Raw genomic sequence first — 15,254 nt, forward strand, 5'->3', positions numbered from 1 at the left:
ACAAAACTAAACATAGTCTTATATGAGCCAGCAATCACACTCCTTAGTATTTATCCAAGGGAGCTGAAAACTTACGACCACACAAAACCTGACATGGATGTTTATAGTAACTTTACTCGTAATTGCCAAAATTTGAAAGCAACTAAGATGTCCTTCAGGAGGTGAATGGATAACCTGTCCCACCATCCAGGCAATGGAACATTACTCAGCACTAAAAATAAATGAGCACTAAGCCATGAAAAGACATTGAGGAACCATAAATTTTGATTACTAAATGAAAGAAGCCAATGTGAAAAGGCTACATTCTGTGGGATTCCAACTACATGACATTCTGGAAAAAACAAAACTATGAAGACAATAAAAAATATCACTGGTTGACAGGGGTAAGATGAAAAGGCAGAGCACAGAGCATTTTTAGGGCAGTAAAAATAACTCTGTATACCATAATGATGGACACATGTCATTATCCATGTCAAAACCTACAGAATGTACAATACTAAGAGTGAACCTTTGTGTAAACTATAGATTTCGAATGACCACCTGTCAGGGTAGGCCACCAAATGTAGCACATGTGTCACTTTGGTGAGGGTTGTTGATAATGGAGAAAGCTATGGATGTACAGGGGCAGGGGGCATATGGGAAATGTCTGTAACTTCCCCTCAATTTTGCTGTGAACCTCAAACTGTTCTTACAAACAACAACAACATTCCCCATCCCCAAAGACCTGATACTCTAGAGCAAGTCTTGAGCTTACACTCAAGGTTGGCAATATGGATATCCTGGGCAGGATAATTGTCTGCTGTGGGAGTGGTCCTCTGCATTGCAGGACGTATAGCAGCATCCCTGGCTTCTACCCACTAGATGTTAGGACCCCTAGCTGTGACAACCAAAAATATCTTCAAATATTGCCAAATGTCCCATGGTAGACAAAACACTGCTGGTTGATCTAGAGCCTGTTAGGGTCTGTCTGGGTTGTTCACAAACTGTTCAAAATGCACCACCACCACCCCTGCCCCCATTTTGCTCCCTTAAAGCATTTCCCTAGCTCATGTGTCCTTACAGGTGTCATAAACACATTTCTTCTCACCCACCAAATAGTGAGTTTCCTGGGGTTACCATGTAGCTTACTCGGTCTGTGTAACCCCTGTAGAGTTTACACTCTTGAAAGGCACTCCAAAGCTGATCAAGTCAGATTTTGTTTCTTTGGAAAGGGTGCGTGTGTTTTGAGAATTAGGTTGAAGGAGAAAAACCTCAAAACATTTGTAAATTGCTCTATGGAAATAAAGTACTTCATTATCATAATGGAAAATAGTTTTTTTACTCCTAATCCTGATATGGCAGTGTTCCTGAAATCAGAGGGGAGATCATTAGCAGAAAAATGTAATGCTGACTTTCTATGTAGACCCAAGATTTGCCTGACCTGGGCTGAGAACATGTTTAGTTTGACAGATCAGATCAGAGCCATGTATTTACATAACTGAATAGGTAAGTAGATTACAATGTATCATTCAGTGGGTTACTATGTACTCATTTTAAAATTTATTTTTAAAAGATTTTATTGGGACACCTGGGTGACTCAATGGTAACCATCTGCCTTTGGCTCAGGTGGTGATCCTACGGTCCTGAGATCGAGTCCCACATCAGGCTCCCTGCATGGAGCCTGCTTCTCCTCTGCCTCTGTCTCTGCCTCTGTCTCTCTTATGAATAAATAAATAAAAAATATTTTTAAAAAGATTGTATATATTTGAGAGAGAGTACGCATACATGAGTAAAGGGGGGGGGCAGGGGAGGAAGGGAAGCAGACTCCTGCTGAGCAGAGAGCCCGATGTGGGCTTGATTCCAGGACCCCAAGATCACCACCTGAACCAAAGGCAGACGCTTAACTGACTGAACCACCCAGGCACCCCTACCATGTGCTCACTTAAATGATGCTTATCCAAATTAGGGAGTGGAGAGATGTAACTGGGACATTACCAGAAGGGGTATTGGTAATACCTGATTTCTGAAGATGGGTACTGAGATGGTGCCCCCTTTATTGTCCATACTGCTGTAAGCGTGGTCGGGAATGGACAATGGCCCGTGAGGAGGTAAGGGGCTCAAGTCCGATCCCAGTCAACAACTGTTCACTCTCTAGCTGAGCAGGACATCCTTGGTGTGGGCAGCAGTGCCCTGACCTACATATGAGCACAAGTTCATGACTTCATCATGGACCAGCACATTGAGTAGCACTGCTTTATGACTCTTGGTACATCTGAATAATTTCACAAGTGTTTTAAAAATGTATGGGATGCCTGGGTGGCTCAGTGGTTGGGTGCCTGCCTTCAGCTCAGGTCATGATCCGGGATCCAGATCCAGGATCGAGTCCCACATCAGGCTCCCTGTGAGGAGCCTGCTTTTCTCTCTGCCTATGTCTCTGTCTCTCTCTTTCAGTCTGTCTCTCATGAATAAATAGATAAATCTTTAAGAAAAAAATGTAAATAAGGAGGACAAACAGGACACACCATGTACATCATATGAGCACCTATGACTGGAAAACCCCATAGGTTGTAAGGAAACAAAATCCAAAAAAAATCCAAAATATCCAAAGGCTGACTTTGAATGTCCCTCCTTTATTTATTTATTTATTTATTTATTTATTTATTTATTTATTTATTTATTTATTTATTTATTTATTTATTTATTCATTCATTTATTTATTTATTTTGAAAATACTTTTTAAAAAAAATTTTTTTTATTTTTATTTATTTATGATAGTCACAGAGAGAGAGAGAGGCAAAGACACAGGCAGAGGGAGAAGCAGGCTCCATGCACCGGAAGCCCGACGTGGGATTCGATCCCGGGTCTCCAGGATCGCGCCCTGGGCCAAAGGCAGGCGCCAAACCGCTGCGCCACCCAGGGATCCCTTTTTTATTTATTTTTTAAAAAGATTTTGTTTATTTATTCATGAGAGACACAGTGAGAGGCAGAGACACAGGCAGAAAGAGAAGCAGGCTCCATGCAGGGAGCCCCACGCAGAACTAGATAGCGGTCCTCCAGGATCACGCACCTGGCCAAAGGCAGGTGACAAACCACTCAGCCATCCAGGCATCCCTCCCTCCTCTTTAAAAATATTATCTATAATGAACACCTATGACTTTTACAAGGACAAAAATCCACTAACTTTTTAAAAGTGAAAACACACTTACCATGTGTAGGACATATTTCTCTGCCTCCTGAGGTCCAGATAACTGCACACGACTTGCCATATCTTGTAACGATAATGTTAAAAAGGTCTGAAATTCAGAAGTAGAATTAATCATAGGTAGAAACAACTGAGGACATACATTTTATTCAATGCGTACAGAGCTCTACTGAATTACTGAAAATTTGCTTTCCATTACAGTGCAAAGTAATTATTTGTTGTGAAGATGATTTGATAAAACCTGTGGCTTTAGTCATCAGTTTCCTAGAGGAGTAATGACTTCTAGAAATGTTTTCTGGCACATACATTCCTACGGGTCTGAGTGACGTATGCACGCACTAGGTTATTTATGCAGCACTGTCTGTGAGAGCAAAGGACTGGAACCACTTAAATGTCCACCACAGAGGGCAGGTTAGTGCAGTCTGGTACAATTGCATCAACAGACTCCTATGCAGTTGTAAAAAACAAAACAAAACAAAACAAAAAACCCCCCAAAAACCCAGATACTTCTCACGGACTGAAATAAGATCTGAGATAATAATGTATACCATTAAATATAAAAAAGGGAGAATGAACAAGTGTGCATGGCATGCTGTGTAAACGAAAGTGTATATATACCTGTGAGGAGGGGTGCGTGCATTCATGCATGCATATACATGCATAGACAACCTCTAGAAGGCCAAGAAACTGGTTGCCTCTGAAGAAGAGGTGGCTAGGGTATAGGAACTGGATGGAGATTTTTGTATCTTTTGAATTTTGTATGATAAATGTATTACCTATTAAAAATAATTAACATTATCACATTCATTCTTCAAAATTCAAAGCTAAAATATCAAACACATGGGGGTTTAGAAGGAAGTCAGTGTTTTCCACTGCTCTGCTGGGGACCTGAAAATGAAAAGAGCTCTTTGAAAGGAAAGTTGGCAATACTTAGAGCAATGGCCTTTTCAGAGCAAGGCATGTTAAAATCCAAATGTGAATTTTTAATAAGCCAATGACCAACGAATCTACATATACTTTAAAGAGTAGCATCCAAGAAAATGAAATTATTGTTAACTTTTAAAGTACATAAGCACTTTAACACAAGTGAAGACTTAAAAAGTCAACATTTCTAAATATACAGAACTATCATTTTTCCTATCTCAAAACAAATAGAAACTTCCACTTGAATGTCCACCAGGAGAAGACAGACTGAATCAATTGTGATCCATCCATCAAACAGACTACTACATAGGGTAACTGTGATATATGCTTACATTGCCACGGAAAGAGGTTTAAGATATACTGAACCAAAAAAGCAGGGTAGAGAACAGTATGTAGAATATAATCCCAATCACATTTAATTGTATCTCCATATACATACAGAGAACAGAGAGAAGAATATAGAAAAATGTCCACTAAAACATGCATAAGAAGTAGCAGATTTAATCTCCATGTGATAATCCCTTGGCCCCAGCAATGCCATGAATACCACCCCCATCACTGACACTGACAATCTACTTAAGATTTTATGAAAAACTTCTGATTTTCTGACTTTGGAACGAGAAAGAGACTGACATGGTTAGAAAATCCTTGGGTTATTCCCACTTCGAGTGTTCTGGCTCTAGGACATGATGTATATAACAAAAAAAGTATATAACAACCACCTGCAAAGATTTCACCTTTTTCATTTAACGTTTATTTGCCACTCTGCAATTTAACATTTTTCTGAAAGGCGCTTTTATCCATGCTAACATTTTGATTCTTCCATCTAAAGTGCAAGCACCAGTCACAGACAGGGTGCAACTACTTTTACTTCAAGTGGTTCTGTTGGCACTTGGACCAAATAAAAAAATTTTGTGGGGAAAATCAGGCTGCTGGTTATCCTGATCTCTTAGATCCTGGCCTTTTTTGCCTGTGGGTCAACTTGGCTTTTCTCTGGCTGACAGCAACATTCATTTTTGATATTTCTTGAGCTACTTTCTCTTTCTTGTTCTTCATTTTCTTTCTACAAATTAACTTTTTACAAATCCCCTGATTTCCTTCTGTGAGTTAAGCAGCCAGGGTCGCTCTCTCTCGAGTACTGGAAGGGGTTCCCCTTCTTGTTCACTGGCCATCTCCTCACTTTCCCTTCCTCCTCTCCTTGCAAGGACTACTTGCCTCCACAACTGTCCCCTCCTCACCACTCTCCGGCTTCTTCAGGCCTTCTCACTGTCAGATCCTCCACCCAGAGCCTTCTGTCACTAGATCACCTAGCCACAGACATCCCCTATCCTGGCTCTCTGCCTCTTCACCCTCTACTCTGCTGCTGCCCGGGAACAGACTGATCCATGTTCTCGCCCACTGTGAACTGCTACTTCTGACTAGACTCCTTTTCAGGAGGAAAAAACGATCCTGGTGGTTTAAGCTGCTCTTAGCATCCTGCTACCGATAGCACGTGCCTTTGGAGGTCACCTGAGATTTCATTTTTCTTTCATACATTTTTGTAGTTTGAACACTTGATAATAAGCACATTTCCTGCAATCCAGAACCATCAGGTTACTTTCATTTTGAAAATAAAAATCACGTACTTGGCTTACCTCCTATAGTTGACCTGCACATAGCTCATTCAACTCTGGCCTAGGTGGCAATGTCAGGGTCGTGCTGTGTTCAAGTAAGAAGTTCAGAGACCAGCACCATCCAAGAGGTTCTACAGCTTGTCACAATTGTCACAAAAGATTCGTGCCTGCATGATGAATCCCACCCCCGACTGCCCATGGCACTGTTTACCTCTCTCAGGCTACCTTTCTCTGCCTCCCCATGGAGCCGTTATCTCCTACCTATCTTCCTCTTCACCTGTTCCTCTTCTCAAATACCCTGCTCTAGCCCTGAAAAGACCAAAAGGTATAAATCAAACTCTTTCTAAGTCATCAGTAGTGAGAGTTGTTGCTTAGTAAAGAAATCCTGCCACACCGTATCCCTGGGTCTGCTTCTGAGCACTGAGGAGGAGGAGAGAAGAGGAGGCCCTGGGAGAATGAGGAGATGCTATCTGAGAGTGGCACTTGCCTCACCTTGGTTAGCCTCTGAATATTCTTCTTATAAAGAGAAGACAGGCATTGCTTCACCAGCCCCATGTTGTTATCACGAGTAAAAGTTTCACTGTGCTTGTTCACCAGGTTGCGGAGTTCTGAGGGATTATTGGTTGAATAAACTTGTGCTAACTCATGGTACGCGTTGCTAAGAGGCTGAAGGATTAAAGGTGGGAAAAATCAGATTAAAGCATTAGAGATACAAACTTCTTAGAGGCAGCCAAAAAAAAAAAAAAAAAACCAACAACAGATCGACCATACTACTAGGTTTTGAACAAGTACATTCAATACTCTTTATCGTTACCTAGCAACTTATAATTTCCCCCAAAGTGAATGCCTAGTTTTTAGGACCAAAGATAGACATTCAATGGGATTTATTATCAAAAAAACTTTGTATTTCAGAGCAAATAACTGCATAGCAGGTGAAAGCATACTGCACTCATGAATAAATAAAATCTAAAAAAAAAAAAGGGCAGCCCAGGTGGCTCAGCGGTTTAGTGCCGCCTTCAGCCCAGGGCATGATCCTGGAGACCCGGGATTGAGTCCCACGTCAGGCTCCCTGCGTGGAGCCTGCTTCTCCCTCTGCCTGTGTCTCTGCCTCTCTCTCTCTCTGTGTCTCTCATGAATAAATAAATAAAATCTAAAAAAAGAAAAAGAAAAAGAAAGAAAGAGAGAGAGAGAGAGAGAGAGAAAGAAAGAAAGAAAGAAAGAAAGAAAGAAAGAAAGAAAGAAAGAATGAATACTGCATTTAATAAATGCATGCATGCCTTTTTTTTTTCCTGATGAATTGCACTGGGGGGGGGCAAAATCTCCATCATTCTCAACTGTCTTGCACACTTTGTCACATATATACACACACCTTCCCAAATGCACCAGGCTCATCTGTTATTTTTTGACAAGAAAAAAAACACAATAGGGGTCTTCAGCAAAAAACACTTGGCGATCTTCAACAAGATAGCATAAAAATCTCATGGGGAAGATTTTCAAATTGATATCCTGAAATTTTCAGTTCTATACAAAGAACAAGGTTAAAATTGTTATCCAAATGATTGTAACCTCATAATCTTTTGAATTGCCAAATTTTATTCTATTTTTTTAAAAGATTTTATTTATTTGAGAGAGAGAACAAGCAAGCATGCGCAATCACAAGCAGGGGGAGAGGGAGAAGCAGGCTTCCAACCAAGCAGGGAGCCCAACATGGGACCTGATTCCTGAGGACCCCAGAATCATGACCTGAGCCAAGGTGTACACTTAACCAACTGAGCCACATAGGTGACCCTGCCCTAAATTTTATTCTAAACCATGAGCAGGGCAGCCCGGTGGCTCAGTGGTTTAGCGCCACCTTTAGCTCAGGGCCTGATCCTGGAGACCCAGGATCGAGTCCCCCATCAGGCTCCCTGCATGGAGCCTGCTTCTCCCTCTGCCGGTCTCTGTGCCTGCCTCCTTCTCTCTCTCTCTCCTCTAATAAATAAATAAAATCTTTAAATAAATAAACTATGAGCATGTTTTTTTTTAAATTTTAATGATTTATTTTTTTTATGTGATCCCAAAGCTGGGTCCTCAATGAAAACAACAGTTCAGTGAGCAGAACTTGTGGTTTTCACATGGGGGCTTTAAGATTTCCTAACACTTAGACAGATTGAGCTCAATAAAATCAACACTGCTGGGATGCCTGGGTGGCTCAGTGGTTTAGCATCTGCCTTTGGCTCAGGGTGTGATCCCAGGGTCCTGGGATCAAGTCCCCCATCGGGCTCCCTATAGGGAGCCTGCTTCTCCCTCTGCCTGTGTCTCTCCCTCTCTGTGTGTCTCTCCTGAATAAATAAGATCTTAAAAAAAAAAAAAAAATTCGGGCAGCCCCGGTGGCGCAGCGGTTTAGCACCATCTGCAGCCCGGGGTGTGATCCTGGAGACCCCGGATCAAGTCCCGCGTCGGGCTTCCTGCGTGGAGCCTGCTTCTCCCTCTGCCTGTGTCTCTGCCTCTCTCCTGCTCTCTCTGAATGAATAAATAAATCTTTAAAAAAAAAAAAAACCAACACTGCCTTTCCAGTATTTCTGCTAAACTGTAATGAAGGATAACAATAACCACAACAAATCAACCTTTGTAGGAGCCTAAATATCTATGGCAATTATTACTCAGACCAAAAGTTTGAAAACAAATTTTTTTTTTCTTTAAGGATTTTACTTATTTACCCATGAGAGACACAGAGAGAGGCAGAGACACAGGCAGAGGGAGAAGCAGGCTCCATGCAGGGGAGCCTGATATGGGACTTGATCCCAGGACTCCAGGATCACGCCCTGGACTGAAGGCAGGCGCTCAACCCGAGCCACCTGGGGGGCCCCTGAATACAAATTTCTAAGAAACATTCCAGCTCAACCAGGTGATCAGAGGGTGTGTGGAATGGAATAGAGATTCTGTGAGAACTGCAGCTCCCAGACCACAAGTGTCTGCTATTAAATGTATTAAGTGTCTGCTAACTGGAAGCTGCTGGGAGAGCAAAGTCATTATAAAATAAAATTACAGAACTAGGTATTATTACAATTTCTCTATGGACTTAACATGTCACCTAGGACATCAATTTAAAAAACTCACCTTAATGAATCTACCCACAATTTGAGACGTGTATTTCGGTAGCTGTTGTACTTTTCCAAGTAATATCAAAGAAACTAGAATATACTTTTTGTATGATTCCAACATGATGTGACTGACCGCCATGGCAGGAGTAGTTATAGCCTGAGCAAGAGGGGAGAGAGCACACCACAGCAAAAAGGGTAATCAGCCACGTGTATCACTTTAATTAAATAACAATTCTGGCATTACATGTCGTATCAGTATTTTTAATAGCGTCTTTATTGAGAGAGGATTCTCGTGCTATGAAGTGACCGTTTTCAAGAATACTACTCAGTGGCTCTCAGTATACTCACCGAGCTATCCAACTATTTATGACCATTACCTTATTTCACAACAACACTTTCATCCCTCCAAAGAGAAACCCTATACCCATTAGCAGTCATTCCCCATTCTCTCCTCCCTCCAACCCTAGGCAACCATTGTTCTACATTGTCTCCATGGATTTGCCTATTCTGGACATTTTACATAAATGGCATCATAATAAAGACATGGGCTTTCGTGACTGGCTTCTTTGACTTGTTTTCAAGGCTCATCCATGTTGTAGCAGATACTTTGTGCCTCATTCTACTTTCTGGCTGAATGATATTCTACTGTATGGATAGACCACATTTCATTTATTCATCCTCAGTTAATGGGCATTCAGGTTGTCTCACCTCCTGGCTGCTATGAATAAAGTGGCCATGAACATCAGTGTACATATTCTGGGGTAGACATTTGTCTTCATTTCCCTCAGGTATATTCCTAAGAGTGGAATTGCTGGGTCATGGTGGTAACTCTAGGTTAACATTTTGAGGAATCCCAGACTGTTTACCACAGTGGCCACACCATTTTACATTCCCATGGGCAGTTATGAGGATCCCAAATTCTTCACCTGCTCCTCAATGTTGGTTATTGTTGGCTGTCTCTTCCTAATTCTAGCCATTCCACTGGGTGTGAATTGGTATATTGTGGATTTGATTTGCATTTCCTTGATGATTAACGATGATGAGTATCTTTTCATGTATTTATTGGCCATTTGTGTGTCTTCTCTGGAGAAATTTCTATTCAAATCCATTGACCATTTTTAAATTTTAGTTTTTTTACTGTTGAGTTGTAAGAAGTCTTTGTACATTCTGGCTGGAAGTCTCTTATCAGAAATATGATCTGCAAATATCTTCTCCTATTCTGTGGCTGCCTTTCCACTTTATTTTACCAGATTTATAAAGGTCAGGGAGAAGTAAAAACTATCATACCCAAGTCAGCTCAAATATTCCAAATCAAAACCCATCACTGAAACTTTGAGGTACTTGAGATTCTACAGAAACACAGAAATGCATGTGGATACAAATACAACGACTCCTACCCACAACACTGCTTTATACATCACAATCAACTTACATTTCCACCCATCAAGGACTTAGTAAATCAAGAAGGTCAACATGTGGAATGATATGAGAAGATGAAGCTGCTCTCACTTTTTGCTTTATATAATACTGTATGATCTAATTTTTTTCCAGTAAGTGCATCTTTCTTTTGGAATTTTTTTTAAGCCATAAGAAAATCTGTATCCCCTTCTGAAATGAAGGTACTAATGTCATCTATAGCTGCCTGTGTAATTATTCAGTCACATGAACTAGACAAACACAAGACAATGCTTGTCGTTAGGGCAAAATCAGGGGATAAATGCACTTTCAGGGAAAAGAATCCTATTATCTGTATCAAAATGTTTTGTTTTTAAAATTTTAACTACTTGTGATAGAAATATTTTTTCTAAGTGCATTACATACTTTTCTGCCTTTTTAATGTCCTCATTATCTTGATATTTCTGGCTCATCAGTATGTTATCAGCTATCATATTGGGCTATAAAATGATCATCTGCTCAGTGGCTGTGAAGTGTGTTTATCATTTTCTGAAGAACTATGTACTCTTAAAGAGAAGTCACCTTGAAGATTTTGCTTGACTAGACACATCATTGTTTTGAGTAAGCTCTGCACCCAAAAAAGAGTTTTACCTCAAGACCCCAAGGTCAAGAGGTGCATGTTCTACTGACTGAGCCAGCCAGGGACCCCTGACTAGACACATCCTTTAATGACACTATCTCTGCCCAAGAGCACCTTCTGTTGACCCTTCCCTTGGTCCCCTTAGCAGTGCTTATCAACCCCGACGCAATGAGGCAATGCTCTGTCAGAGAGGCATGCCATGCATGTGTATTTATGTGTTAACACTTCCACTAAATTGTGAGCTCCTTCAAGGCTTAGAATATGAATCCTTTATTACCTTAATACGTGCTATGAATATAATAAGAAATATAAATATCTAACAAATTTCTTTTAAAATACTAGTATTAGCCAATATTATATCTCTTTCTCAGACTCTAAAAAATTTTTACCAAATTATGTAATATATCTCATTACATAGACCAGTGGTCGTTACACGGACACAAAACAAAGAATGTTTAACTTAAAGTAAATAAAATTTAACAAAATACCACAGATGGTTTCAGAACAAAAAGACATTTCAAAGATCATTCAATTCAACCTCATCCCTTTCTGCAAAGGAAGCTATAAAGGTCAAGAGACATACAGAACTTAACCTGAATCAGACAGGGTGTGAGTGGCAAGGCCTAAATTAGACCCCACTCTGTACTGTTCTTCCCTCCAGTGCTACTGCCCTTCAACTTAAGCAACAGTTTACCACTATTTACATGATCACAGAGAAACAGCCTTTGAAAGGACCTCCACTCAAAACTCAGAGGCCTGAGATCAATCCATTCCAGCTGTGCACTTCTTTGATCACACAAGTTCAACACAACCTCAGGGGCATTTAGAGAGATGATTACCTGTTCATAAAAGTACAGCGCTCTTTCAAAGTTCTTCAGCCCAGTATAGATCATCCCTCCATAATAATAGTAACATAAAAAGTGCTTTGCATCATAGGCTCCATTTTCTTTACAGATATCCATCATGTCTACATCAAGATACGGGAGGGCAGGCTTAAAGCATTTTGCCAGCAAACAAAGCTGTGAAAAATTTTATATGAAGTCATCATTTTCATTGTACTTGGCAGGCTTTAGAAGCAGGAGCAAATTCACAGATTCTCAGAAAGTTCAAGACAATATTTTAAACCATTTTATTAAAAAATGTTCTAAATGTTGCCACATTACCCCCATTTTCCTAAGCATTCAGAATAAAATAGCATTTCTTTATAAAAGACTAAATGCAGCCATGAGATAAAGTACTCCACAGATGAATTAAAACTCCTTATTAGCCCACCTAGCACCCATTCTGTTTACAGATACCCAGACAAGTAAGTCCTTTTTCTCTTTGAATTAGTGGAACAGAAACAGACCAGTATGGTATGATTAAAAATGGAAATTTCTCTTCAATTATTTCTTTTCAATTGCTGAACCTTTATGTAAATGTAGAGAACTGCTCAACTCAAACTCAAAACCAAACACGTGGTAGCATTCTGTAACTGTACAATGCTGGCACAGGTATAGATATAGGTACAAACTCAGAGGTAGATGTTTAAGACCAGTGCACGGTCCCTGGTTGGTTTGTTTCCCTAAAGTTTGTTATACTTCAGTTACAAAAGTTTTTTTAAAAAGAAAAAAGAAAGGGATCCCTGGGTGGCGCAGCGGTTTGGCGCCTGCCTTTGGCCCAGGGCGCGATCCTGGAGACCCGGGATCGAATCCCACGTCGGGCTCCCGGTGCATGGAGCCTGCTTCTCCCTCTGCCTGTGTCTCTGCCTCTCTCTCATTCTATGTGACTATCATAAATAAATAAAAATCAAAAAAAAAATTTAAAAAAAAAAAAAAAGAAAAAAGAAAGCACCTTTCTGTGATACTAGGACATGTATTTGGAATAATCCAGGTACCACATTATTTTAATTAAAGACACAGTCCCCAGAGTATTATGGAATACTCTGTAGCTGTAACGCATGGATGTAGAGTCCTCTCCGAGATATATTAAGTAGAAAAAAGTGGGAAGCCTGGGTGGCTCAGTGGCTGAGTATCTGCCTTTGGCCCAGGACGTGATTCTGGAGTCCTGGGATCGAGTCCTGCATCAGGCTCCCTGCATGAAGCCTGCTTCTCTCTCTGCCTGTGTCTCTGCCTCTCTCTGGGTCTCTCATGAATAAATAAAATCTTTTTTAAAAAACAGAAAAGAAAAAAGCAGGTATGTAAGAGTTCATGCAGATCACTGCTATTTGTGTAAAAAGAAAAGGGGGGGGAATGCACGCATTTGAGTATATGTGCACAAAATTCCTTTTGGAAGGATACACAAAAAACTAACACAGATATCCTCTGGAGAGAAGAGATGAGTGAGACTAGTGAGCAGGGTGGTAGGGAGACTTCATTACATATCTTCCCTTTTGCCTTCTGGATTTTGAACCATGTAAAATAAAACAAATGAGTAACACTTTAAGTTGTAAGAAGTTACCTGTATTTATTCTCAGGCTCTAGAATTCCTTAAAAAGAAAATGACCTGGGACATTTTTAACACCGCATGCATTATTACTCAGTTTCCTCACATCACAAACCTACCGCCTGAGCCCCCCATTCTACAGTTTGCATTCAGTAGCAGCCAGCTGAAAATTCCCTGGCTAACAATGTACCTACTTCTATTTCAACTTCTAGAATGTATCACACTCTCCACCAAATTGTTTTCCTTTATTAAGCAAACACAGGACCAACCTTCTACCTCTGACTCAGGGAGACACACTCTTCGGTAGCTTACCTGGCAGAGATCGGCATGTATTGAGGTCAGCTGGTTTGTATTCATCTGCATCTTGTCTATGGCTTGCTTAAGGATGCTGATTCCTCGCAGGGGCTGTCAGAAATGACATCTCTTTCAGATAAGTTCTCAAAGATGGCAGCACATTGGATCTTAGGTTGTCACTTACAAATAAAAAATAACACTAATTGATAGGTTCCTTTAAATAACAATATGAGGTATCCATACTCTTTCAGGAAATTTCTGTCCCTACTCAGTCAGAAAATGTTTTCTTAAGTTGTTCTGTAGAGTAATTCAGCATCATTTTTTACATCATAAAGCTTTTTTTTTCACCGAAGATCAATAATCAAAAGCAATAATACTTTCTCAACAGTTCATTACATTTATATCAAAACAAAAAATTTCCAAATCAGGGGCAGCCCAGTGGCTCAGCGGTTTAGCGCCGCCTTCAGTCCAGGGCCTGATCCTGGAGACCCGGGATTGAGTCCCACATCGGGCTCCCTGCGTACAGCCTGCTTCTCCGTCTGCCTGTATCTCTGACTCTCCCTCTCTCTGTGTCCTCACGAATAAATAAATAAGTAAAATCTTAAAAAAACAAAAACAAAAACAAACCAAAAACTTTTCAAATCATTTGTAATAAAGAACCTGATTAGTTGGCATTTTCCCACAGGGCAGTCTACGGATCAGCCATAAATTCTCTCCACCACCACCCTCTCTCACCTGATAATAGATTCCTATTGAAACTGATACCAAAAAACTTATAAACAGACTGTTTCCTGCCTTGATTATAAATACCAAACCGAGTGTATGTTCTCACTCATTTGGGGAATATGAATAATAGTGAAGGGGAATATAAGGGAAGGGAGAAGAAATGTGTGGGAGATATCAGAAAGGGACACAGAACATAAAGACTCCTAACTCTGGGAAACGAACTAGGGGTGGTGGAAGGGGAGGAGGGCGGGGGGTGGGGGTGAATGGGTGACGGGCACGGAGGGGGACACTTGACGGGATGAGCACTGGGTGTTATTCTGTATGTTGGTAAATTGAACACCAATAAAAATTAATTTATAAAAAAAAAAAAAATACCAAACCGAGTTTCAAGTGAAGGGTAATCAGTTTCTGGACAGGAGATGTGACTCTAAAATTGCTAAATAACTTACATGGTTTTTTCAAGAAGGACTTTTTTTTTAACCATCTCTTTCAAACTACAATTTAATATTCCTATAAAATACCAAATGGTTCTTTCGGTTTTGTCTCCTTCTAAGCACTATCTCAAAGTTCGATTTCAAATAATAATTTAAAAAGAAGCCAAAAAAAAAATAAATAAATAAATAAATAAATAAATAAAAAGAAACCCAATTATAACCTATGTCAGTACCACAAAAATTAAAGACCAAAGAACTGTTTCAGATTAAAGGAAATAAAAGAGACATGACAACCCAATGCAATTCATGATCTGAGATTTTTGTTTAAAGGACATTAGGGAAACCAGTGGCAAAATCTGAATAAGGTCATTAGATTTGTTTAAAAGATTCTATCAACATTCATCTCCTGATATTGACCATTTTACTATGGTTATGTAAGAGAATGTCCTAATTTTTAGGAAACATTCATTGAAGTATCTAGGGTAAGTGGCAACATATCTGCAATTTTTTTTCCAATGGCTCAGAAAAAAAATAAAAAAG

At 40.1% G+C, this 15,254-nt stretch overlaps 1 protein-coding gene across 6 annotated transcripts in view; it reads right to left on the minus strand.

Moving 5' to 3' along the window:
* Nucleotides 1-15,254, minus strand: part of COPS3 (COP9 signalosome subunit 3) — a 30,301-nt gene that overhangs the window by 7,102 nt on the left and 7,945 nt on the right. For 4 of the 6 annotated variants that reach the window (XM_055306181.1, XM_055306183.1, XM_055306184.1 and 1 more), the window contains 5 exons: nt 13,573-13,665; nt 11,676-11,855; nt 8,818-8,958; nt 6,211-6,384; nt 3,186-3,272 (listed from right to left, as the gene is read on the minus strand). In XM_055306181.1, coding sequence (XP_055162156.1) covers nt 3,186-3,272; nt 6,211-6,384; nt 8,818-8,958; nt 11,676-11,855; nt 13,573-13,665 — 675 coding nt within the window. Of the gene's footprint in view, nt 1-3,185; nt 3,273-5,739; nt 6,385-8,817; nt 8,959-11,675; nt 11,856-13,572; nt 13,734-15,254 lie in introns of those variants that run through there. The other 2 variants (XM_055306185.1, XR_008661917.1) reach the window with 2 other exon arrangements.

This window comes from Nyctereutes procyonoides, unplaced genomic scaffold (genome assembly GCF_905146905.1).
Source record: "Nyctereutes procyonoides isolate TBG_1078 unplaced genomic scaffold, NYPRO_anot_genome, whole genome shotgun sequence".
Taxonomy (NCBI): Eukaryota; Metazoa; Chordata; class Mammalia; order Carnivora; family Canidae; genus Nyctereutes; species Nyctereutes procyonoides.